Source organism: Arachis stenosperma, chromosome 10, assembly GCF_014773155.1.
Source record: "Arachis stenosperma cultivar V10309 chromosome 10, arast.V10309.gnm1.PFL2, whole genome shotgun sequence".
In the NCBI taxonomy this organism is placed as follows: Eukaryota; Viridiplantae; Streptophyta; class Magnoliopsida; order Fabales; family Fabaceae; genus Arachis; species Arachis stenosperma.
In genome coordinates, this window is record NC_080386.1 from 133936966 (window position 1) to 133961700 (window position 24735).

General features: G+C 31.4%; 4 protein-coding genes across 4 annotated transcripts; all 4 read left to right on the plus strand.

Moving 5' to 3' along the window:
* The first annotated feature begins 1453 nt into the window (after positions 1-1453).
* Positions 1454-5110, plus strand: LOC130957849 (peptide chain release factor 1, mitochondrial-like). The gene is made up of 7 exons (XM_057884693.1): positions 1454-1474; positions 2065-2152; positions 3994-4179; positions 4346-4394; positions 4479-4557; positions 4797-4874; positions 5003-5110. Exons 1-7 carry the CDS (start codon positions 1454-1456, stop codon positions 5108-5110), a joined length of 609 nt encoding a protein of 202 aa, XP_057740676.1.
* A 147-nt stretch (positions 5111-5257) lies between these two features.
* LOC130957850 (putative disease resistance protein At3g14460) lies at positions 5258-7057 on the plus strand. Its single transcript, XM_057884694.1, has one exon. The coding sequence runs from the start codon at positions 5258-5260 to the stop codon at positions 7055-7057; it is 1800 nt and encodes a 599-aa protein (XP_057740677.1).
* A 4256-nt stretch (positions 7058-11313) lies between these two features.
* Positions 11314-14305, plus strand: LOC130957851 (putative disease resistance RPP13-like protein 1). The gene has a single exon (XM_057884696.1). It carries the CDS (start codon positions 11314-11316, stop codon positions 13774-13776), a length of 2463 nt encoding a protein of 820 aa, XP_057740679.1. The 3' UTR covers positions 13777-14305.
* Positions 14306-18765: 4460 nt separating this feature from the next.
* Positions 18766-24721, plus strand: LOC130955566 (probable CoA ligase CCL6). The gene is made up of 19 exons (XM_057882457.1): positions 18766-19026; positions 19894-19957; positions 20073-20165; positions 20277-20333; positions 20704-20752; positions 20875-20951; positions 21043-21082; positions 21185-21279; positions 21370-21534; positions 21763-21873; positions 22008-22095; positions 22199-22265; positions 22346-22421; positions 22521-22638; positions 22723-22968; positions 23337-23476; positions 23591-23773; positions 24120-24239; positions 24498-24721. Exons 1-19 carry the CDS (start codon positions 18878-18880, stop codon positions 24543-24545), a joined length of 1986 nt encoding a protein of 661 aa, XP_057738440.1. The 5' UTR covers positions 18766-18877; the 3' UTR covers positions 24546-24721.
* Positions 24722-24735: the final 14 nt, after the last annotated feature.

A 24735-nucleotide genomic window follows, 5' to 3' on the forward strand; every position in this document is an offset into this window, starting at 1 on the left:
ATGGACTCTAATAAATATAAAATATTTTAGTACATAAATAAATATTTTAAATAACAATACTTTGATACACAATATTTTAAATGATAACAGAATCTTTTATTCTTAAATAATTAAATATAAAATATATAAATACAAAAATATGAATATTCTTTATTCAATAAGATTAATTATTATGAAAGAAATTTTTATGATATTAAAAAATTATATTAAAATAAAATTTTAAACTGTAATATAAAAATATAAAATAATTAAAATTTTATTTTATATTACTTCACAAATAATTAGATTATTATATTCAAAATTTATTAATTAACTAATTTTATTAAAGATATTATTATATAAAATAATTTTTCATCAAAATATTTTAAAAATATAATTTATTTAAAATATTATATATAATACATAAAAATATTAACCTTTTTTACTTTTTTTCATTTTTTTTATAGAAAAACGGAATAAAAATAATATAATTCTAAATACATGCTTATCACATTATATATTTACTTATATTAGTAAGATCTAAACTAATCAAACTTACGTAATTAAAAATATAAAATATATAAATATAAAAAAATAAATATTATTTATTTATTAAAATTAACATTTAAAATTTCATATATATATAATATTTAAAATTATATATTTATAATAAGATCATTTTTTATTTTTATTATTTTCAAGTATTTTTTTATTGTTTTAGTTAAATTTTTTATTTTCTAACTCAACCAAATTTATATATAGGTGAATTTTATCCAATTTTCTCTAAAACAACATATAAATTAGCCTCTATGATATGACACATTTAATTAGATGTTTAATTTTAATTTGAGTTAATTTAACTCAATAAAAATTAACAACTTAACTAAAGTAGAACCATTTTATAATTAAATATTTTTTTAAGATAGATAATTATATAATTTTTGTAAATATTAAAAAATAAATTTATATTCTTTTACCAAATAATTATTATTACTTAAATTCGTTCCACCCTTTCATTGAAAAACACCTTCTGTGTTAAGTGAAGTATATTTCCTCCCTTCCACTGTTTCTTCATCACTCAAAGTGTGTTGAGAGCACACTGTAACTCGAAGCAGGACGAAAAGTAAAGATGCAAGTATCCTTTGAATATCTAATGCAACGGATCTTGTGTACGATCCAATGATCCATAGTCATTCCAAAGAACGGCTTTGAACTAATTGATATAGTGTAATTTAAATTCTAATAGACGGATGGATCAAATGCATATCTAATTCAAGCATCACTTTAATATATGCAATAATTATCACAATCCTAAATCATAGATTAATGCACCCTGATAATAAAAAATTTATATGTGACACGTAATTATGTGAACTAAAGAGCAAAAGACAACTACAAAATAACAGCACGACCAAATATACTCTCTTTAACCGATTGCAGATCCACTACAAATTAAAATCAACACAGAAGAGCAATGAGAGAGAGAAACAACGAGGTTACAGAGAGTAAAAATTCAATTTTTGGTATTTTATCAAATTATACATTTATTCTTTTAAATAATTTTTTAATTACAATATAACTTAATCATAATTAACATAATAATCAATTAAAAAGTAACATATCATAAAAGATAATTTACATATTAAAATATAAAAAATAGAATAGAATTTACCATATATATATATATATATATGAAAAATTAGTGTACAAATATCATCATATTTCCAAAATACTGTTAATTTTTTTTGTATTTATATGTTTTATATTTTTAATTACGTAAGTTTGATTAGTTTAAGTCTTACTAATATAAGTAAAACCTATTTGTTTAGTTTAAGTCTTACAAATGTCATAATATTTCCAAAATATTTTTATTTTTTTGTATTTATATGTTTTATATTTTTAATTACGTAAACTTGATTAGTTTAGTTTTTACTAATATAAATAAATATGTAATATGATAGGCATATTTTTAAAATTATATTATGTATTTTTTTTATAAAAAATTGAAAAAAATAAAAAAGGTTAATAAATCTCACTGTTCGTCCGCTATCTTATGTTTTAATTTTTCTTGTTACTTGATGACAGCCGGAAATATCACCATCAGAATATGCAAGAGCTAATAAGGAGCTGAGCGGTTCGTTACACCTTATTACTCAGTTGAGGGCTAAACAGAAGGTATTGAACCCTCTTCCTGCGCTTTTTGGGTGTTTCTTTCAATAAGAAAATTCAAAAGGGGGGAAGATAAAGAGTAATGTTAAGTAGCTTGTTTTGTTTTGTTTTGTCTTGCATTAACTTGTGTTACTTTTTCTTTTCAACTTTGTGGGCAAATGATTCGACGGTTTTTCTTTCTTTCTTTTTTTCTACTTTTTTTTAGCTTTTTAATAATTATTAAATAATTTTTAATTAATTTTTTATATATTATTTAATTATAAAATTTATTATCTATTTTATAAATTATTATTTTATTATTTATTTATCATGTTTATTCATTATTAGAAATAAAAACAATAATAAAATAGATCTTCTATCAATTATGACCTCTATAAATATTTAATAATACGAATTAATGAGTTTTTTATCCCTCGACGTAAAAACAAGGAAAATCATGTTTATTGGTAACTCAATCGATTAAATTTTTCACGAATAATATAATTTTTTTTAAAATTCTAATTTTTTTTGTTCAAAACACACCAAAAAAGAATTCCTATGAACTTCTATTGGGGCGGAAGGAATAGGGCATAGTACAAAAAAAATAGAGTGCAGTTTGAAATATATAGGATGGGCCCAAAAATAATATTAGCTATCCCCTCAACCATTAGTGACTCTTGGATTTTTTTTAGTGGGTATTTTTAAGATTAATTGTGATGCTAGCTATCATTGCAGTTGTGCTCGAGTTGGTTTTACTTATGTTAGCAGAGATTGGAAGGAAAAGTGGCAATGAGGTTGTCTGGGAACAATTGAGAGTCGTAGCATTTTGCAAGGAGAGTTGTTTGCTATCTGGAGAGGCTTTCTTTTAGCATGGGACTCGGGACAAATAGATATTATATGTGAGATAGACTGTATGGAGGCTTTTACTATTGTCAATAATTTACAAGATTACTCTGGGTTTATTGATCATTTGGTGTTAAAAATCCAAGATATCATATCTTAAAAATGGCGTACTAATTTTCAGTTGATTTTAAAAAATGCAAATACAGTAACGGTAAAAATTGCAATGAGACCCTTTCTCCCCAAGTGTAACTTCTATTATCTTGAAAGAAATTTAAAAATGGTATCTAATGAGACTGCTTTTTTTAAGCAATTTCTTATTTTTTTTTCTCTCTTAATTTTTGTTTGTTTTCTTTTAAGTTATCAAAAAAAAGAATGAACCCAAAAAAGAGGTAGAGGTGATTGAAATACAACATGCTGAATCTTTTATCTGAACTAATGGATATAACATAGAGCAGGACCGATAGATTGGAGGGAAATAGGTGCAATTTTAAGGTGGAATAGAAGGCGGTGCTAGAATTGGAAACTAAAACAGATGGATTTTAATTCGAGTTCAAGAATAGACCAGAGAGTAAAGTAACACTTCAATCGATTCAATTGAATAAGAAAAAATTCATATTTTATATAACAGTTCAATCTATAACACTTTTAATTATATAGAATTTTGAGAAGTATATTGTCGGGCAAAATTTAATCAATTATGTTGTACTTCTGTAACGAATCAAAAGCTTAAAAATCTTATTGATTCGCTTTGCCTAAATATGTATGGAGGTCATGATTAATAAATTTATTTTCTTGTTATTTTTATTTCTAATTGTAAATAAATATAATAGGTTATTTTATAAAATAATAATTTATAAAATAGATAGTAAAATTTAAAATTAAATAATACGTAATGAATAATTTATAATTAAAATTAAATAAAAAATATTTGACCATTATTAAAAAATTTTAAAAATATATTTTATTATTGAGACCATGTAATAGTCCAAACAGTTGAATCCTTTTCCTACTTGCTCTTTGCGTAAGAAATTGATGGCTTGAAATCACTGGTGGTTGAATGTTCCGGTGACAAAGACATGATTAATATGGCGACAGAGGAAATGAGGCGGCCCATAGAGGAAGAACGAAGATTGCAACATTTGTTGTTGAAGTCCTTACTTCCTAAGGACGGTGCTGATGAAAGAAACTGCATTTTGGAGGTCAGAGCAGGTGATGTGTCACTGTTGAATAAAAATATCTATTATTTTTTATAATCAAAATTGTTCTCCGATGAATGTGTGTGAAGTTGTCTTGGGTTGTGTTGATTGTTTCTTACTTTTGTTCTGTTTTGACTTCATTTGTTGCCACTTTTATTTGCTTTTACCACTTTTGACAGGTACTAGTGGGGAGGAGGCTTCTTTATTTGCAATGGACATCTTCAAAATGTAAGATTGCATTTGTGTCATCGAAATCTAAAGGAAACTACTGTTACAATTTTTTAAAAAGTGATATCGTCTAACATAATTCAGGTACGAAAAGTATGCTCACAAGAATGGCTGGAAATTTGAAGTAGTAGATATTGCTCAATCAGATCTTAAAGGATACAAGGTACATATTTTGTACATTCTGTATGATTTGAGTTATGTGCTTTACTCGAGTTCCTGATATAGTAGAACTGCATTTCATCCTTCATCTGATGGATTTCTTGTAGGAGATGGTGCTTTTGGGAAACTAAAATTTAAAAGTGGAATGGCTACAACCTTTTACCATCCATGAATAAATCTACTTTCTATCATTGCTGACTTCTTTCTTTTTTTTTTTTTAAATAAAAAACAACAAAACAAAAGAGAGTTCCTGTGACAGAAAAATCAGGACGAGTTCATTCCAGTGCTGTTTCTGTTGCAATCCTCCCTCAGGCTGATGAGGTAATTAAATAACTAATAGCTATCATTATGAATTAGTGCTCTAATTGAGCACTTTTATTTAAGTATATGAAGTAATAGTTTATGTTGAGTCTAGTATGAGACAATATGATATGTTTAAGTATATGCAGGTTGATGTTCAATTGAAGAATGAAGACCTAAAAATTGATACCTACAGATCTAGTGGTTCGGGTGGTCAGCATGCAAATACAACAAACAGTGCTGTTAGAACTTCTTAAATTTAGGGTTGACTACTTCAAATAACAAATAAAAAGGGTTGATGATATATTTTCTTTGTTCGAGTCCGAAACGGTGGAACACTTTCTCTGAAATTGTAGAATTGAGGACAGAGCTGCAGAAAAAAGCTTTTCATCTCACAAACAGACATGGATTCCAATTCTGCTTCTGCACTCGATGATGACCCTTCCGAGGATTTCGAGATTACAGGACTGCACGACAAGCTGAATTTAGGGCACACTCCGTCCTCTTCTTCCCCCTTCATCGCCCGCAAGAAAAGACGCGCCAGCACCACTCTCATCTCTATCTCTCCCGAAAACTTCCGCCAGGTAGTTATTCAATTCAGCAACGGTCGTTTCCCTTTCATCTCACACTGTTCCCTCTTCCCTCCCAGCTACGAATTCTCCAAACAAGAACTGGTTTCTCTGTGGATAGCCCAGGGACTCTTACAGTGCTCCACCAGGCAGCAGGAGCACGATGCAGCCCAAGTCTTCGATTCGCTCGTCTCCAGCCAAGTTATTGTTCCCTCGAGATCTGATCCGTCCGTGGATTTCTTCCACGGGAAGACGAGGAGGTTACTCTATAGAATCAACCAGGATAAGATCACGTTCTCAGTGCTTGAATACCATACGGTATTGGATGCAAATTGGGATAAAGTACCTACGAATGTGAAGCATTTGTCCGTGGATTCAAAGAGTGTGGCTTGCGCCTCAGGTTTTGATGTAATTGAGAGGTTTGAAAATCTGAACACGCTATTTCTTGTTCCTGTGCCTGGGTTTTATGTTGAACGCATTCCGCGAAATCTTTTCTTGTGCCTCAAGGGATTGAGGTCTTTGAATTTTAGTAGGAATCTTATATCAGAGCTGCCGAGTTCTATCGGGAGTTTGAAATCGCTTCGGTATCTTGATTTGTCTTATACGCCCATTAAACGCTTGCCTGATTCGGTAGTTAGTCTTTGTAATTTGCAAACTCTTAGGCTTAGGGGATGTTTAGAGTTAGTTGGGTTGCCTAAAGGGATTGGGAAGCTCATTAGTTTGAGGCATATTGAGCTTGATGTTGTGAGGCAAGTGAAATCAATGCCCCCTTGGATGGGTAATTTGATCAATCTTCAAACTCTGTCGGCATTTCTTGTTGGCAAGGATGATGGGTGCCGGATTGTGGAGTTAAAGAAAATGATAAATCTTACAGGTGCATTTTGCATTTCGAGAATTGAGAATGTCTCGAGTTTTGAGGAAGCAATGGAAGCTGATTTGAGCAGCAAGAAGTTCCTTTGTAGGATACAGTTTAGATGGACCGAGACAAGGGTTGCCGATGCCAGGAAAGAAGAGCAAATCCTTGAATGCTTAAGACCCCCTCTGGGTCTTGAAGAGATGGCATTACTATGCTATGGTGGTTCTAAGCTTCCGAGTTGGATTGCTGATCCTTGTTATAATTGTATGGTTGATATGACTCTACATAATTGTTTGAATTGTGAACACCTTGAGCCCATTGGTAAATTGCCATGTCTTCAATTTTTGCATATGAAAGAAATGTGTAAGCTTCGGAGAATAGATGAAAGATTTTGTAGAGATGGAAAAGGTCAACGGTCTCATGCGTTTCCGAGCTTGAAAGAACTTACAATTGAGGCCATGCCTAAATTGGAAGAGTGGGTAGGAGTTCAAAGTGGTGACTTCCCATGTTTACAAAAGCTTAAGGTGGAACATTGCCCCAGCTTAGCCTCGCTTCCACTGCTGTCATGCCTCTATTCGCTTAAGCATTTAGAAATGAATGATTGTCCAGTTATTTCATCTTTGCCTGACGGAGGAGTATCTGCGTCTCTTGAATTTCTCTTTATCAGAGATTGCTCTGAGCTGATGAAAAATTGCAGCAAAACAGAAGGAAAAGATTGGGTTAAGATAGCTCATGTTTCCAATGTATTTATTGATGATGAACAACTCTCTTTTAATTGATAGTGGCTTTAAGCAGGTAACTTCTAAGTGCTGGTGATAGAGTGAAAGAGCATCAAGAATCTGTTAGAATAACAGATTCTGTTATCAAGTAGTTTTACACTTTTACTTTCCATTCTTAGAGTAGTTAGTTATAGATAGATAGTGTTAAGACTATATATAGCTTGTACTACTCCTCTGAGAGAACAGATTGAAGTTGCAACAATTCAATACAACAACTGCACTCATCAATTCTCTTATTTCTTCATTTTTTCCTCTTCTGTTCCATAAACTCATCTTCTACAGCTGGTGAATCTGATTTCTAAACTATGTTGTCAAAATCTTGTATACATGTGATTAATCTTCCCGGAATTCATGTCTCCTCCATTTCCGAAACTACTCATTAAACAAAAAAACGAAGGGTAACTCAGTTTATTAACCAAACATGACTCGAGCACCAAGAAATAAAGTTTTTTTTTCTCTTTTTTAAGCTTTACATAAATGAGTTTGACTTACCTTTGACTTTGAAAACGGCGCGAGTAAGAGAACAGATCGACTGTCGAAGGAAATGTTTTCACGTAAAAGTAATATTTAAGATATTTAATATATATTATATTAAATAAATATATTAAATTATTTAACAATATTTTTACTGTTATTCATTAAAATGCTGTTAGGTAAAATTCTCCACTATCATTTTTATATGACTATATCTACCCATGAATAATATCATATATATTCAAACAATATGTTAAGAAGAAAATAACCTAAAATTATATTATTTATTTTAATATTTATAAATTAAATATATAATATTTCTAATTTAAATATATAATATTTATAATTATATATTTATTATATTTAATATTATTTAATTATTTAAAAAATACAAAATAAAATTTTTTTACTTTTATATTCAACTAACATCTATTTATAATATATAAAAGTTGATACTAACTTTTTCTACAATGAATTTAAACTATCTTTTCTTTACTAATGATACCATATCAGCAATTCTAATGATTTTGAAAAAATTAAAATCAACCAATTACTATTTAGTAAAATATTTTTAAAAAATTAAAACAAAAAACTTTTATATATTATTATTCAATTGAAACATCAAGTACTAATTAAATGCAATAAATATACATTAAAAGTGTCATAATAATGATAATTATAAAAAATTTCAATTACAAATATTCAAATTCTACAACTTATACATGTTAAGACTCTTACTACTTTTTATTTTTTAATCTCTTATATTAATTGTCAAAAATTTCTTAAATTTAATATAACATTTTTATATATTTTTTCGTTCTCATTCATTCATTTTTTAAATTATTTACAAAAAAAATCGCAAGAGGTAGGAAATTAGAATTTCAAGAGTTAATGAATGCAAAACACATTACTGTAAAGAATGGTAGGAAATTAAAAAAATATTTTAAGTAAAGATTAAAAAATATCAATTTATGTCCCAAACATCTAAAGAATAAAAATAACATTAATATATGCAAACATATAAATAGAATGCAAACAAATAAAAAAATAAAAAAATATTTTTTATAAACAAATTGATTATATAAAATAAAATATAATTGATGATAAGACATAATATTTATATGACATGGTTGTTGAAATAATAAATAAAAATGACATTACTTTATTGTAAAAATATAATTTTTTTAACTAATATGTATATATATAGTATCATATACCATTTGAGTTATAATTTATTGACAAAAAAATATCCTTGTTTACTTAAAAGAAGTAAAAACTCAAAAAAAGAAATTTGTGATACGTACCTTGATTGCTTTCCAATAGGAAGTTCTAGGAATATGTAAGGGATAAGAGTTGTTGCCTTTCTCCAAGCATCGATACAGTTTGCATATTTCTTCCATTTCTACCTCCATAGTTCAGTATGTGCGTTTTGAATATCTGCCCGTATTTCTTTTGTCTCTTGGAGAAAAAGGAATTTAGGTTTTGAGTGTAAAGTTTGAGAGTCTCTCCAAAAAAGGCCCAGCCCATGAACCAGGAGGCAAGTACCACTCTTTATTATATTTGAACCGCTTCCTCCATTGAATTTGGAGGAATAATCCTCCTATTATTATTATCATTGAAAACAAGGACACATAATAATAAGCATAATAAAACATGAAATAAGTTGCATGATGGTGGACTTGATACAGCTGTATATATACTATATAAGTAGTTAGGTGCAAGCAATAAAGAGAGAGGTTTAATTTCGTGCTATATTGTGTGGCCAATTAAGTTATGCACTATAATAGGAAGAATGAGATTGAATTATGTAGACCACGGAGATATATAGGGCTATATATATACACAGAGCCACAGAAATAGAAAAAAAGAAAAAGAAAAGTGCTAGTAGTCGGTTAAGTGAGCGAGTATATGAGGTTATATTATATTGGTGCAGGTGGTGGTTTTATAGAGTGGCAAATCGGAGTTAGAACATGCGTTACCACTATCGTGGAAACACCTTGAAATCAGTTTCTCTTTTTCCGCTCAAATATAATCATCTTCTAATATGCTTTTATCATTTAAAATCGACCTTACATCTAGAGAAAATATTTTTCAACATTCAGACTTTTTCTTATTTTAATATCAATTTTATTTTGACATTTATATATATTGTCATTCGAATAACTTAGCTGTTCACAACTTAGCCACTTTAGTTTTATTCATTTCTAGCTATTCAAATATTATCTCATTATATTTTATGTAACAAAAAATATTTGCTATATATATATATATATATATATAGCTAATATTACAAAAGGAGAAAAGCTTTTTGTATATTGATATCTAAAAAACTTTTTATAGTCTATTATTATTTATGAAGAATTTGTTTTCACGGTGACGAACAAAGAGGGAACATTTGTCTCATCCTTTGCAGACTTGAAAAGGTATTTAAGTTGGAATACAAAGATCATCTTCAAATGTGATGAAAGGTTTAGCCATAAATTTAATGTCTGTCTAGATTTAGTTAGAGAATGAGCTAATAGAAATAAGAAGATACTTCATGTAGGGAAAGAAAAGCGGTAGCTCTTCTATCCACGATATACAACTTGAAAAGGTATTTAAGTTGGAATACAAAGATCATCTTCAAATGTGATGATAGGTTTAGCCATAAATTTAATGTCTGTCTAAAATTAGTTAGAGAATGAGCTAATAGAAATAAAAAGATACTTCATGTAGGGAAAGAAAAGCGGTGGCTCTTCTATCCACGATATACAACTTGAAAAGGTATTTAAGTTGGAATACAAAGATCATCTTCAAATGTGATGATAAGTTTAGCCATAAATTTAATGTCTGTCTAGAATTAGTTAGAGAATGAGCTAATAGAAATAAGAAGATACTTCATGTAGGGAAAGAAAAGTGGTGGCTCTTCTATCCACGATATACAACTTGAAAAGGTATTTAAGTTGGAATACAAAGATCATCTTCAAATGTGATGATAGGTTTAGCCATAAATTTAATGTCTGTCTAAAATTAGTTAGAGAATGAGCTAATAGAAATAAGAAGATACTTCATGTAGGGAAAGAAAAGCGGTGGCTCTTCTATCCACGATATACAACTTGAAAAGGTATTTAAGTTGGAATACAAAGATCATCTTCAAATGTGATGATAGGTTTAGCCATAAATTTAATGTCTGTCTAAAATTAGTTAGAGAATGAGCTAATAGAAATAAGAAGATACTTCATGTAGGGAAAGAAAAGCGGTGGCTCTTCTATCCACGATATACAACAATAAGAAGAAGGAAGGGACAATCCCAAAAGAAAAAGAATATATGATGGCAAAAAATTAAGAAATCAGTAATAATGATCAATAATTAATTTTAATGAAAAGATTGAGTGCAAATTACTTTTTAATCAAAAACCCTAGCAGAGAAACAGTACGTATGTATTCCGTACTTAAGGAGAATGAGAGAAGGAGAGAGGGGGCGAGCAGTTGAGGGTGAAATACGGTGAGAAAGATGACCATGTCATCGGAAGAGATAAGGGAAGAGTATGAGTGGGTGTGTATCCAGTGTTAAGGAGGGTTCTTTTTTGAGAGGAGTTAGAAAACCATTCAAGATCTCTTTTAGAGATAGTCATTGGTGCAGAAAAATCTAAGGCCTTTGTATTAATAAAGTCTTTATCTGGAGATGGTATCAGTGACAGGTAAGCAGAGTGATTCTCATTATAAACAAAATTTAGCAATGTTATAATAGATTTAATATATATACTTGGTTGGCATTAGAGTTGGTTGAAGATAGAGTGAGAATGGAAAGTGTTCTGTTTCAAACAGGCATAGTCTCTGCTTCTTTGCAGGTTATCCTTGACAGATTCACAAGCTTTGCTCATAAAGAGCTTTCTCTTCTCTTTGGTTTTGACAACAACGACCTCAACAAGCTTGAAAGGACACTCTTCAAGGTTCAGTCTCTTGTTGACAATGTTAGAGCCATTAATCACTCATCTTCTTGTTCTTCTCATAATAAGGCCCAACACCTTTGGCTCAGGGACACTCAGAATGCCTTGCATGAAGCTGAGGACTTTCTAGATGAACTTGCCTTGGAAATCTCAAAACTTGCTTCTGCTGATGTCAACCTTGACTTCACCAACAAGGATCAGGTCAGGAACTTGGTCTTTTCTAAGTTTAAGTTTAGTATTCCCTCTCAGATGGTTAAGATGCAGAATAAACTAGAAGAGTTAGCTAGGGAAATGGATGGTTCCTTTGTAGATGAATTGCACAAATTGGGTATGCCTTGTTCTACTGTAGGCAATTTTCAAACTAGTTCGTTATTGGATGAGTCGGTTGTAATTGGAAGAGAAAGTGATAAGAGGGAAGTTATAAAATTGTTGTTGGATGAGGAAATGGGGGGAAGGTCGAATCTTTCAGTGATTGCGATTGTGGGCATGGGGAGTGTGGGAAAAACTACTCTTGCTCAACTTGTCTACAATAATGTTGATGTGGATAGCAATTTTGATTTGAAAATTTGGGTATCTGTTTCTGTTGAGTATAACATAGAAAGAGTCACAAGGTCAATTGTTGAGTGTGCTTGTAGGGAAAAGGTGAAGTTGTCTGATTTAGAACCAATTCAAATGAGACTTGAAGAAATACTCAATGGAAAGAAGTTCTTAATTGTATTAGATGGCTTCTGGGATGAGGATGAACATAATTGGGATGTGTTGTGCTTGCCATTGAGAGTTGCTGCTCGAGGGAGTAGAGTACTGGTGACGACACGAAGCATGCTTGTTTCAAGAATTGTTGCCACTGCTTCTCCTTACCAGTACCATTTGAAGACTTTGTCTGATGAAGATTGTTGGGAATTGCTTAAACAAAGAGCATTCTCAAACATGAGGCATGATACTAACAAACAATTAGAATTGAGGGAAACTGGCTTCAAGATTGCACAAAAATGTGATGGGCTACCACTGGCAGCTAGAGTTCTTGGAAGCGCCCTACGCTTTAGATCCGATGAAATGGAGTGGGATGCTGTCCTGAAAAGCAACACATGGGACATTCCAGAGAATCGAAGTCAAGTAATTCCAGCATTGAAGCTAAGTTATGATCTTTTGGATGCTTGCTTGAAAAGGTGTTTTGCCTATTGCTCTATTTTTCCTGCAAGTTTTGAATTCAAGAAGGATGATTTGGTCCAATTGTGGGTGTCAGAAGGCTTTGTTCAACCAAGAGGAACAAGAAGAGCTGAAGACATTGGCAAACAGTATTGTGATATATTATTTCAAAGGTCCTTCTTTCAATGTTCACACCAAGATCTTCAAACTCAGCCGGTGTATAAAATGCACAAGCTCATTCATGACCTTGCTCAGTTTGTTTCTGATGAAGTTTGTCTTAGAATGGAGGATGGCAAGTCATTGCCATGGGGTGATTTGAGATGTGTCAGACATTCATCTCTGGTATGTAAAGACATTAAGGTAGAAACTCTGAAGGCTTTCCTTAAGTGTGGTCGTCTGAGAACTTTCATTCTGTTGTCTCAAGGTGTGTGCCAAATGGATCAAATCCCTTATGAGTTTTTTCTGAATCTCAGATACATAAGGGTGCTGAATTTGAGCTTTTCCAATATCAGTGAGCTGCCTAACTCAATTGGAACTTTGAAACACCTCCGTCACCTTGATGTCTCGGAAACTCATGTTGAGAAGCTACCTGAATCAGTAACAGATTTAAATGGGATAGAGATACTTAAGCTCAATAACTGCTTCAAACTACTTCAGTTGCCCAAAATGATTAAAAATCTTACCAACCTCAGGCACCTTGAATTGGACATAAAACGCCAAATTAGTTCTATGCCAATGGAAATTGGAAAATTAACAAACCTTCAAACCTTATCAGCGTTTATTGTAGGCAAAGAGAAAGGACAATGCATAGAAGAGCTTAAAGACATGAGATTCCTTCATGGGTCCATATGTATAGTCAATCTTGAAAATGTGACTAATATGAGAGAAGCCGTCGCAGCTAAGTTAGAACAAAAGCCATGCTTGGAAGGCTTGGAGTTGCAATGGAATGAGTTTAAAGATGGCCTAGAAGAGCAACAAATCTTAGCTGGTCTTCAACCTCATAACAGGATCAAATGGTTAACTATAACAGGTTATGGTGGTCTTATGTTTCCAGGTTGGTTGGGAAATCCAACATTTTGCAAGATTGAGAGAATTCTTTTGCAAAATTGTCGTTATTGTAAAGTCTTCCCTTCTCTTGGCCAGCTTCCAATGCTTAAACATCTTTATTAGGAAGAGATGCATGATTTGACACGTGTGGATGACGAGTCCCAAGGTCCAAATAGTTTTCCATCTTTGCAGTCTCTTACATTTCATAATCTGCAGAACTTGCAACAATGGGAGGATTTGAAAGCAGGGGATATGCCTAACCTCACTCATCTTACAGTAGTAGATTGTCCAAGCTTGAATTTTCTTCCTTCGCTTCATTATCTTACAAGACTTGAGAGCTTAGAGATTTCTCAGTGTCCCAAGCTTCAATGCTTACCAGCAGAAGGTTTACCGGATTCACTGGAATGTCTAATCATCATAGATTGTTGTGTTCTGAAGGAAAGATGCAGAGTTCATGAAGGTGAAGATTGGAACAAGATACAGTCCATCCCCAAAGTTGAGATTGATTATGAGGATATATTTTGGTGACAACAACATTGAAGAAAAAGGTTTGAATCATAGTGTCAATAATCAGGAACAAATATTATTGTTCTTCAATAGTACTTTAGGATATCCAATATGCAGTGGAACTAATTTAAACTAAGATCATTCAATAGTGTAAATTCTTACCCAAAGTTTTTTGTTGCAATTTCATTTTATTTTATCATCTTAGATAAGTCTTTGAATAAGAGATATTCAAGAAAACCGTTATTTTTAAATCTTTCTTCTCTAGCAAACACAAATGGAGCTTCGATCTGCGACGGATTAGTCCTTGGCCTGGCAGCTGAAGGACACAGTGAAAAACAAAAAAAATGCTCAATGAATTATCTTTTAGGATATTATGTTAATTAACGCTGTCTAAATTTTATAAATCCTAATTATTTAGGAATAAATAAAATTTAAAAATAAATTGTTATTAGTGAACGAAAAAAGAAAAATAGAGCTATTAAAATAAAGGAGTGTTAGGGGGCTAACAAAATTTATGATGTGTAGCCATTAATTAGTCATTATCAATATTTTTAACAGTGTAAGATAATATCTAATAGTGTAAGATTACTCATTTTTTCTTTTGATAGTTAAGTGCTGGCTAAATTTCAATAAAAGCACTAGTCCCCTAGACTTTCTCATTAAAATAACTTATTTGTGTCACGTGTTAACAAAGTTATCAACTCATCACTATATTATGAAATGTAAATTTCACACAAATAAAACTCACACTTAATTCTATATTTATATATAAAAATGAAATGATGGATCCACAAATAAATACATCTAACATTAGTCATAGAATTATTTCCCTAAAAAGAAATAAAAATCATACCTTTCGTATAAGATTTTTCGTGCAAGATATGTCATTATTATTTATATCGATCATTGCATGGCCTATGCATGCCTAGATAAATACATGCATGATTAATGTTGTATGGAGCATTAAAGTAGCACAGAAAGTTAGGTGTGACTTGTGAGTATGTAATATATTTTCGGTGGAAACTCAGCTGCAGTCCACTTGACGTGAAGTTGATAACTGAGAACGGTTAGATGATTTGACTGATTTGATTAAATTTTTATCTAACGGTTCTCAACTATCAATTTCACGTGAAGTCGATTGCACTTGTGTTTTCCATGTATTTTCAATTTGCCACAATTTGATGTATTTACTCTCGTTTTAATTTTGAGAGAAAATTGTCTCTATTTCTGGTAATAAAGCTTGACTTAGTCAGTATAATTTAAACTTACAAAGTGCAAATCAAGAATAATATGCTTATTAATATATTCTGTAATTTTTCCTTCTTTTTAAATTTTATTTCATTGGCGTGAAGACCTTGCAACTTAAGAAGGAATGACATGGTAAACATAATCTAATTATCTAACCGTTTAGATTGCCAAACAAGAAAATTGGCTGTCTCCAACATCTTAATTTATTGGTTGGTTAGAAATCATATGATCTGTTTTTCCAAAATGTCAAACTTATGTAGCAAATTTCCTTGTCGTACTATTCAATTAATTAAGATCTGTTCAACCATCTACATTACTATAGCAAATCTTTCTTTCGTCATATTAGTCCTACATTAATTAGTCTCACAATTAGTAGTACTTTATGAAGGTTGTGATAGGCTTAGAGAAGGGGGGTTGAATCTATGCCTTCCTTTTACAGTTGCTGTTTTGACCCCTTTTAAGCAGAGCTACGAATCTGATTCTGTTTGAACTCAGCAGCGGAAATTTATGAGACAATTTATTCTTGTCTCATGAAAAACAGAAAACAGAACATGACAGAGAAGAGGAAGCTAACACCAGCATATATCCTGGTTCGGTTGCTTTGTGCTATGCAACCTACATCCAGTCTCCTCCACAAATATGGAAGAATTTCACTATAGTTAACAGTATTACATACACCAATTTCACACTCAAGTTCTAGCCTAACTTGACATTGGCTATGCTAACACCTAACTATCTTCTCTTAGTGCTAACCCAACTAAGAAAGGGAAACCAAACAAGTACAAGATACAAGACAATTAACCAACCTACAGAAATCTGAAAATTAACTCTAGGCTTTTCTCTCAAGTGTATCTCTCAACCTTTTCACTCATGGCTTTTTCTTAAGCTTTCTCACTTTGCCTTTTCTCTCAAGAAATTACAGAAAGATAAGCTTAGAAAAGTACATTACAATCAGAAAAACATGAAGGAGATTGACTTCATCAACAGCCTCTAAGCTATGTGAAAAACCAGCTTTGCAAACCTCTGAATTTGTTCTTCAGTGTTGGCAGAATGCTTCTTTGATAGAGAGCATTGTCCAAGTAGAGGAACTTCACAGGGAATACTTCACAGAACTCAACTTCTCAAACTCTGGTTTTCTCTCCTTACCTTGAATGAACAGCAAGCTCTTTTTATCTCCCTGCATGTTCCTTGGTTCTTCCTCCAAGGTCAACATCTTGAGCCTTGAGCTTCACCAACCACAGATTCACTTTTTCTTTTCAATCATCAAATTGGAACCTTTCCTTCTGACTTTTTCAACTTGACCGAAAGCCATGAATATGTAACTGAACTTGTTTTCCAATAGTCAACTAAAATCTGAACCCTTGAATACCAACTTGGTCCCCAAGTCTTGATTAAGACCGTAGATGCACAGCAGAATAGGGCAGATAGCAATTTTCCCTTCACAGCCATTTTCGGATAGAGCAGAGAGTAGGGAAGAAAAGGATGAAGATCTGATTCATGCAAGATGATATGGTTTACCTTTCTTAAGCTTGATTTAGCTTGGGATTTCTGTTTTAGCTTCTGTGCTTCAAGCTTCAACTCTCTCTCTTGCTTCTTTGGTTAATGGCTTATGGAAGAAGCTTTTCTTCTCTTTCTCTTTCTTGCTTTTTCTGAAATCTTGATGTGACTTGATTAGAAGGAAGAAGAACGTTGCTTTGGTTGGAGCATTATGGTGGGAAATGAAAATCAATTCGGGTTTGGATCATGTAACCCGTTTGGCCCATCTGATTTCTTTGGCTTCTTCCTTTGCTTTTGCTTGGGCTTTTTATTTTGCTTTCAGCCCAATATTCTTTGCTGAATGCCTTTTATTCCATTTGGGCTATTACCATTTGGCCTGCAACAATAAACAATTAGTTAATTAGTAGATATAATTGATCAACACTAATTATTTATTTTGCTCAAAAATAATGTTTGTCATCATTAATTAATTTAGTTAATTTCTTAACTCAACACTTTATTTTATGTTTATCATTTTCACATATTAATAAAGCAATTATTATTTTTCTTATTTTGTTTTAATTACACATCAGTAACTAAATAGTTTAGTATAAAATTAAGGGTTTGTTTGGGTAGCATTCTCAAAAAAAATCTTTTTTTAATGATATTTTTTTAAAAGATATTTTATAAAAGTAAAAATAATTTTATGTTTGAATATCTCAGATAAAAAAAGATATTTTTATTTTTTTAGTACTTTTATTTTTACTATTAGAAATTTACTAAATACACTAAAAAATAAAAAAAATTTCATTAAAAAAAATTTATCGATTTACTAGCGCCCAAACAAGCACTAAATAGAGGCATTTTAATCTAAAAAGTATGCATCACAGTTAAGTTTTAATTTTAATTTCCTTAATTCTTGTATATTAGTTTTAATTAAATGAAAAATATCAAAATAATAATTATAATAGCAAGAAAAATTAAAAGAAAAACAATTTTGTTGCACCAATTCCCAACTGCATGCATGAATAATTGTCCTATATATATATGCAAATCTTCCGGACCTTTAAGAAATAGTGGTTGAAGAAGCTACTAATAATAGCATGGGAGAACATGTTGAAGAATGAAGAATAATTAATAGGTATAGCATGGTAGGGACAAAATTTTGGCACACACTACACTACAAATAATAAGCATTATGATGATGCAAGAAAGTTTTGACAATATGTGTATGCTGAAATTCTCAAACTAATTAAAACATGCAGAATAATAGCCGGCAATATTGGGTACCATATTATGTTTACTTTTCTTAAGGCATTATTAATTATGTTATGGTCCCTCTCTATATTATGTACTATACCTTTCATGCTTGTTAATTATACATGCAGTATGTATAATTGTATAGCACTAAATTAGCTGGTTTTCTTGCAGGATTTCAGGGTGCATTGTTGGGAAGCCATGTGGTTAAATATCTGTAAATTAATTTGTATATTGGGATAATCACATAATTAGGGTGATAACTGATAAGATTCACCAAACTTTCACAGCCATTAGCACATAACAATCAAGTATATAAATAGAGGGTATGGAGAACTAGTCATGAATTGAAGAAAACATGCAACATCTATAGGAAAAGACAAAATTAAGATTTTGAGAGAGAGTGATTAATAAAATTAAAGCTGGAAAAAACTGTTATATATATAAAGGTAGAGAGACTAGAGAGTAACCTGTCCCATAAGTAATTTAAGTTGTGAATTTATTGCATAGGATTGGCTCAACCAACTCTCCTAACACTTTTCTCTTACTGTCACAGATACTCACATGCAAGCTAAGATGCAACAACCTCTCTCTCTTTATTTATGACACAATTATTGCCCCATAAAACCCCACTTGTGTTGTGTGTTATAGACCTGCAAGGCAGTAAAATACATAGAGTTTCTGAATCAAATCAGTAACCTGCAGTGCAGTGCAGTGAACATTGTTATTATTGAGAATGGCAGAGGTTTATACTGTGAAAGTTGAGGAAGGAAGAGAAGCAAGTAATGGAAAGCCCTCAGTAGGAGCTGTGTATAGATGCATATATGCCAAAGATTCTCTCTTGCAAGTACCTCCTCAGTTACATTCACCTTGGGACTTCTTCAGGTCACTTTCTTCTTTTATACCATTCTTTTTTTTCATTAGTTTTTAGGAATTATAAAAAATACACAAGGTTTTTATTTATGGGACAAAAAAAAAATTGTATTTGTGTTATTGTCTTTTTAAAAAATATCGAAAATATCGAGTTTTTATGTCTCTTGTTTTTTCCATGTTTCTTTCTTAAAAAAATATCCAAATATGTCTTAATAGCACTCTTTAAGTTTGAATATAATATCTTAATACTTTGAAACTTAAACATTTTATTTTTCTACACAATATATTCTACTTTTAGATTATGTTATTAGGATATTTGTTAGTAAAAACTTATTTTAACATAGAATTATGGAATGAATAGAATTTATCATGCATCTTTGCATAATAAGCTTTTCCATTTGTAGCTTTGAACAAAATAATGCTTTCTTTTATTAAAAGGGTGATTAATTGTTTCAAAATGAGCTTGTTCTGTATTAGTATTCAGTTTTAGATCATTTGTAATTGCACAATGTAATTGTGACCATAATCACACTGACCAAATCACAAAATAGCCGCATATGCTAATGTTACTTAACATGTGTTACTGGCTTTAATTAACTAGTCTGTATCAATGCACATGTTAGTTTTATATATCCTTAATTTCTTGATTTTAATACATGGATTTATCAATTAAATGCTATTTCATTCTAATAATGATTCTCTAATCTATCCAGATTAAACAATGGTTGCCAAATAAATAATGAATTTGTTTTGATTGAAAACAAGATTAACATAACAAGTATAGCAGTTTATTTGAAGAAGATTCATGGAACAAACAGTATAATGGTAATATTTGGTTTTAGAACTTTCCTTAGCAGTTTTAATGTTTCCTTTTGGCAGGGACTCTGTTAAGAGGAATCCCAACTGTCGAATGCTCGGCCGGCGTCAGAAAACAGAATCCAAGGTACTATAAGTCTATGAATTTGTATAATTTATGTAATCGATTCCACCTAATAAAAAAAATCTGTTATTTCTGTTAACCCTTAGAATATACTGAGAAAATTGAGGTGAATTATTAGGAGCCAGGTCCCTATGTATGGCTGACATATCAAGAGGTTTATGATGCTTCTATCAAAATGGGTTCTGCCATGAGAAGCCTAGGGGTTAATCCTGTGAGTATGCAACATTTTATTGCTCTTACAATGTTCTTGATAGTTTTAAATGTGAATCATTGCATGTGAATTCATAATCTAATTCTATTGTTTTTGTTTTTTTACCATAAGGGTGATCATTGTGGCATTTATGGATCCAATTGCCCTGAATGGATTATTGCAATGGAGGTATAGAATTTGTAAATAGTAAAATTATTATTCACATTTGATCTAAGGCTAATCAATACCTCTAATAAACAAAAAAAAAATACTTTTCTATATATTCTATTTAATTTTTTCCCTTCAAAACAATGCTTTTTTTATATAAAAGAAAATAATTATTCCAGTATTCTATGTGACATGAAGGAAATTATTCCCAATTCAATAACTAAAATTAAAAATAATAAAGATAACTGGTCACTCTTATTTTAAAAAAAAGTTACATATACTATTATCAATGTAATTTAGGTATTTATAATGTGTTTTAAAGTTCTATTATTATCTTATTCCAACAAGATATAATCACTTGATTCAATTTTATTTTTACCCTGTTTTGTAGGCTTGCAATAGCCATGCAGTAACATATGTTCCATTATATGATACCCTTGGTATGATTTTTCCTTCCTTCCTTAGAATATTTCTTAATTTGGAGCTTTTTTACTCAACAATCAGCACTCATAATGTAACATAGTTTCTCTTTCTTATAACATGGAATTATAATGCCTACCAGGTCCTCATGCAGTGGAGTTTATCATAAATCATGCTGAAGTTTCAATAGCATTTGTACAAGAAAACAAGATTCCATCTGTAAGTTTTTTTTTTTTTCCCTAGCTAGCACAATAATTTATTTGGAGTAGAAACTTAGAATAATGTCAACTTTGATTTCATGTTTGTGCAGATTTTGTCTTGTCTTGAAAGGTGCTGTTCAAATCTCAAAAGTAGGTTGAACATATTTCTATATTAAACCTTAATGATTCCTAGTTAGATTATTAAGTGGTTTTCCTCATTCAGTTGGTGAACTAATTAAATTAATGGTGCAGCTATTGTGAGCTTTGGAAGTGTTTCAAGCACACAAAAGAAGGAAGCTGAGAAATTCGGAACATGTTGCTTCACATGGGGAGAGTTTCTACACTTGGTATAGAAACATGCTTTATAATCAGATTGAGTATTCTTTCATAATTTTTTGCAATAACATATTCTTCTCTATTTTGTCTTTGTCTATCAGGGAAGTTTGGACTGTGATCTACCATCAAAAAAGAAGACTGATATTTGCACAATAATGTACACAAGTGGAACAACTGGAGATCCCAAAGGTGTTGTCATCAAGAATGAAGCTTTCATGGCTGAAGTCTTGTCTATTGACCAAATCATTTCACTAACAGACAGAGTGGTATGCTATAAGAATTTTTATTCTTACTTCATTAGCATCTTAATCTTCTTTTGTTACAAAAAGTTATTACCTCTTAGGATACACTCAAATTGTAGCATAAATATGAGTCAGTCTGTTGTACAATTCAAAATATCGACTCAATTTTGACCGAATAAAAGTAACTAGACAAGGTTGAGTTTCTCATATTTATGACAATTAAAGAAAATTGTGATATTGGAATATTTGTAGGCAACAGAGGAGGATGTGTACTTCTCCTTTCTTCCTCTTGCACATGTATATGACCAGATAATGGAAACTTATTGCATCCACAAGAACTCTTCAATAGGATTTTGGCAAGGGGTGAGAAAGACTTCCATATTCACTTCATGAAATTTAATTTGATTTAATTTAATATAGTTTCCATCTTATAAAGTTTAAACTGTTATATACTTTTTAATGCATAGTTTTTGAATTTTTCACACTAAATATTGCAGGATGTTAGGTTCCTGTTGGAAGATATTCAGACACTAAAACCAACCATATTTTGTGGTGTCCCTAGAGTTTTTGACCGTATTTATGCTGGTAATTAATTCTCTTCTTCTGTGATATTATCATATATGAAAATAATGCTCCAAGTATTTTTTAATTCTAAGCTCCTCTTTCCTTTTTTATTTTGCAATTGAAGGTATAAACAACAAGGTTTCCTCTGGAGGAGCATTGCAAAGTGCATTGTTTCATTATGCATATAACTAGTATGTTTTATCACTAATTAATCTCTATGACAGTTTTAATTACCTGTTCATATGTAAACTAATCTTGACTCTAACAACAGCAAGTTGAGAAATCTAGAGAAGGGTCTTCCACAACACAAAGCAGCACCTTTGTTTGATAAGCTTGTGTTTGATAAGGTATGCTTTAAACTTAATCAATACTTTACTAGCAAGATAGAAAACTCATGAAAGATTGAATCAAAAAGCTAATACATTATTGGTTTGAATAATTGGTAGACAAAACAAGCATTAGGTGGACGAGTTCGAATCTTGTTATCAGGAGCTGCTCCTTTGCCTAGACATGTTGAGGAGTTTATGAGGGTCACTAGTGGATCTACATTATCACAAGGATATGGTATCAACTTTGATATTTAATCTTTCAGTGTCTTTGAGTAGAGATGAAATTGTTGATGATTGTGTACTCATTTTGATGTAACAGGTCTTACTGAAAGCTGTGCTGGGTGTTTCACAGCAATAGGTGATGTGTATTCAATGACAGGAACTGTTGGAATCCCCATGACAACCATTGAAGCAAGGCTTGAATCAGTGCCTGAGATGGGATATGATGCACTTTCCAGTGTGCCACGTGGAGAAATTTGCCTCAGAGGTGTTAGCTTGTTCTCTGGTTATCACAAGCGTCAAGATCTTACTCATGAGGTTATGCTTGATGGTTGGTTTCATACAGGTAAATGTTAACTATGTAGAATATTAAAACCTGTTACATTGCCTCTAAATGCGAGAAATTCTTAGTTGCTCTTAGAGTTAACTAAAGTGACTAGGTGAAAACTCAGGTGCAGTCGACTTCACGTGAAGTTGATACCTGAGAGTCGTTAGACGATTTGACTGATTTGACTAAAGTTTTATCTAACGGTTCTCAGATATCAACTTCACTTGAGTTTCCACCAATGACTTATGCCACGTACACTAAAGTGACTTTGTTATAGATACCGACTAGTGACTTGTCATTTAATTAATAAATCAGTGCAAGAGTTATAAGTTATAACTTGAACTCTAAATGCAATATGTAAAGGCTTGATTTGGAAATCATTGCAGGTGACATTGGAGAGTGGCAACCAAATGGAGCAATGAAAATCATTGATAGAAAAAAGAACATCTTTAAGTTGTCTCAAGGAGAATATATTGCTGTGGAGAGCATAGAGAACAAGTATCTGCAATGCCCTCTTATAACTTCGGTGTGTTTCTATATAAACTCAGAGAATCAGCACTTATAATATAGCATTGTAATTCTTCTCAATTACTAAACTTAAGTTGTTAAATATGGATAACAAATTTCCTTCCGGATGCAGATTTGGGTATATGGAAATAGTTTTGAGTCATTCTTGGTGGCTGTGGTGGTTCCTGAAAGAAAGGCCCTTGAGGATTGGGCACTTGAGCATAATTTGACTGCAGATTATAAATCTTTATGTGATAATCTGAAGGCAAGAAAATACTTATTGGATAACCTCAACAGCACTGCTCAGAAACACCAAGTATGTATATGAAATTCTCCATCTTAATCCTATGCTGCTGATATATGACAATAGTATAGTATATTATTTCTAGTAAAAAAAATAACTGTCCTATTAGTAAAATTTAGACAATATTAATTTTTATTTTTCCCCCTATTATATCTCCTACTAAGCAGGACAAAGTGCAAAACTTTGTAGTTGTTGTATTATACTCCTATTATTAAAGAGGGGAGAGAATAATGAAAAAGATAATACTAAAATACATTTATCCACTAATCCATATTCATAATTAATCCACTAAAATACATTTATGCACTCTATTTTGTTCATACTAATTAAATCTTTGACTTGAAATGAACTCTCTCAGCTTAGAGGATTTGAGCTGCTAAAGGCTGTTCATTTGGAACCAATTCCCTTTGACATGGAGAGAGATTTAATAACCCCAACATTCAAGTTGAAGAGACCACAGTTGCTCAAGTATTATAAGGTTTGTCTTCAAGCCGTGATCAATATTTCATAACTCTGTTTCACTTCAAACCTTACAAGTTTTTAGTGGTTTGCTTGTTTCTTTGTTTATTTATTTAACTCATTCATATAATGATATGACTTAGAATTTGAAGAAGCCTATAAATGTAAATTGGTTTTAGCTTCCTTGTATCTGGATTCAAGGGCTATCTATGAATTACAATGAGATGTTTGAGTGCCTCAATTTGATAAACTAATGTTACTATACAAACATGCGCAGAACCATATTGAGGAACTATACAAGGAAGCAAAGGGAACAAAGGTGTGAACCATATAACAAGAGAGTACCCTGTAGTCCTACATTATGCTCTGATAGTAATTTTTACCAGTTGTGTTAGAAGCCATTTGGTTTCTTGTAAATATATGTTTATGAATGAACACTATGTAAGAGATAAACAAAATTTAGTTGTCGTTCCTTGTATTGAAGTGATTAAGTGTCTCTAATTCTGTATGCTACA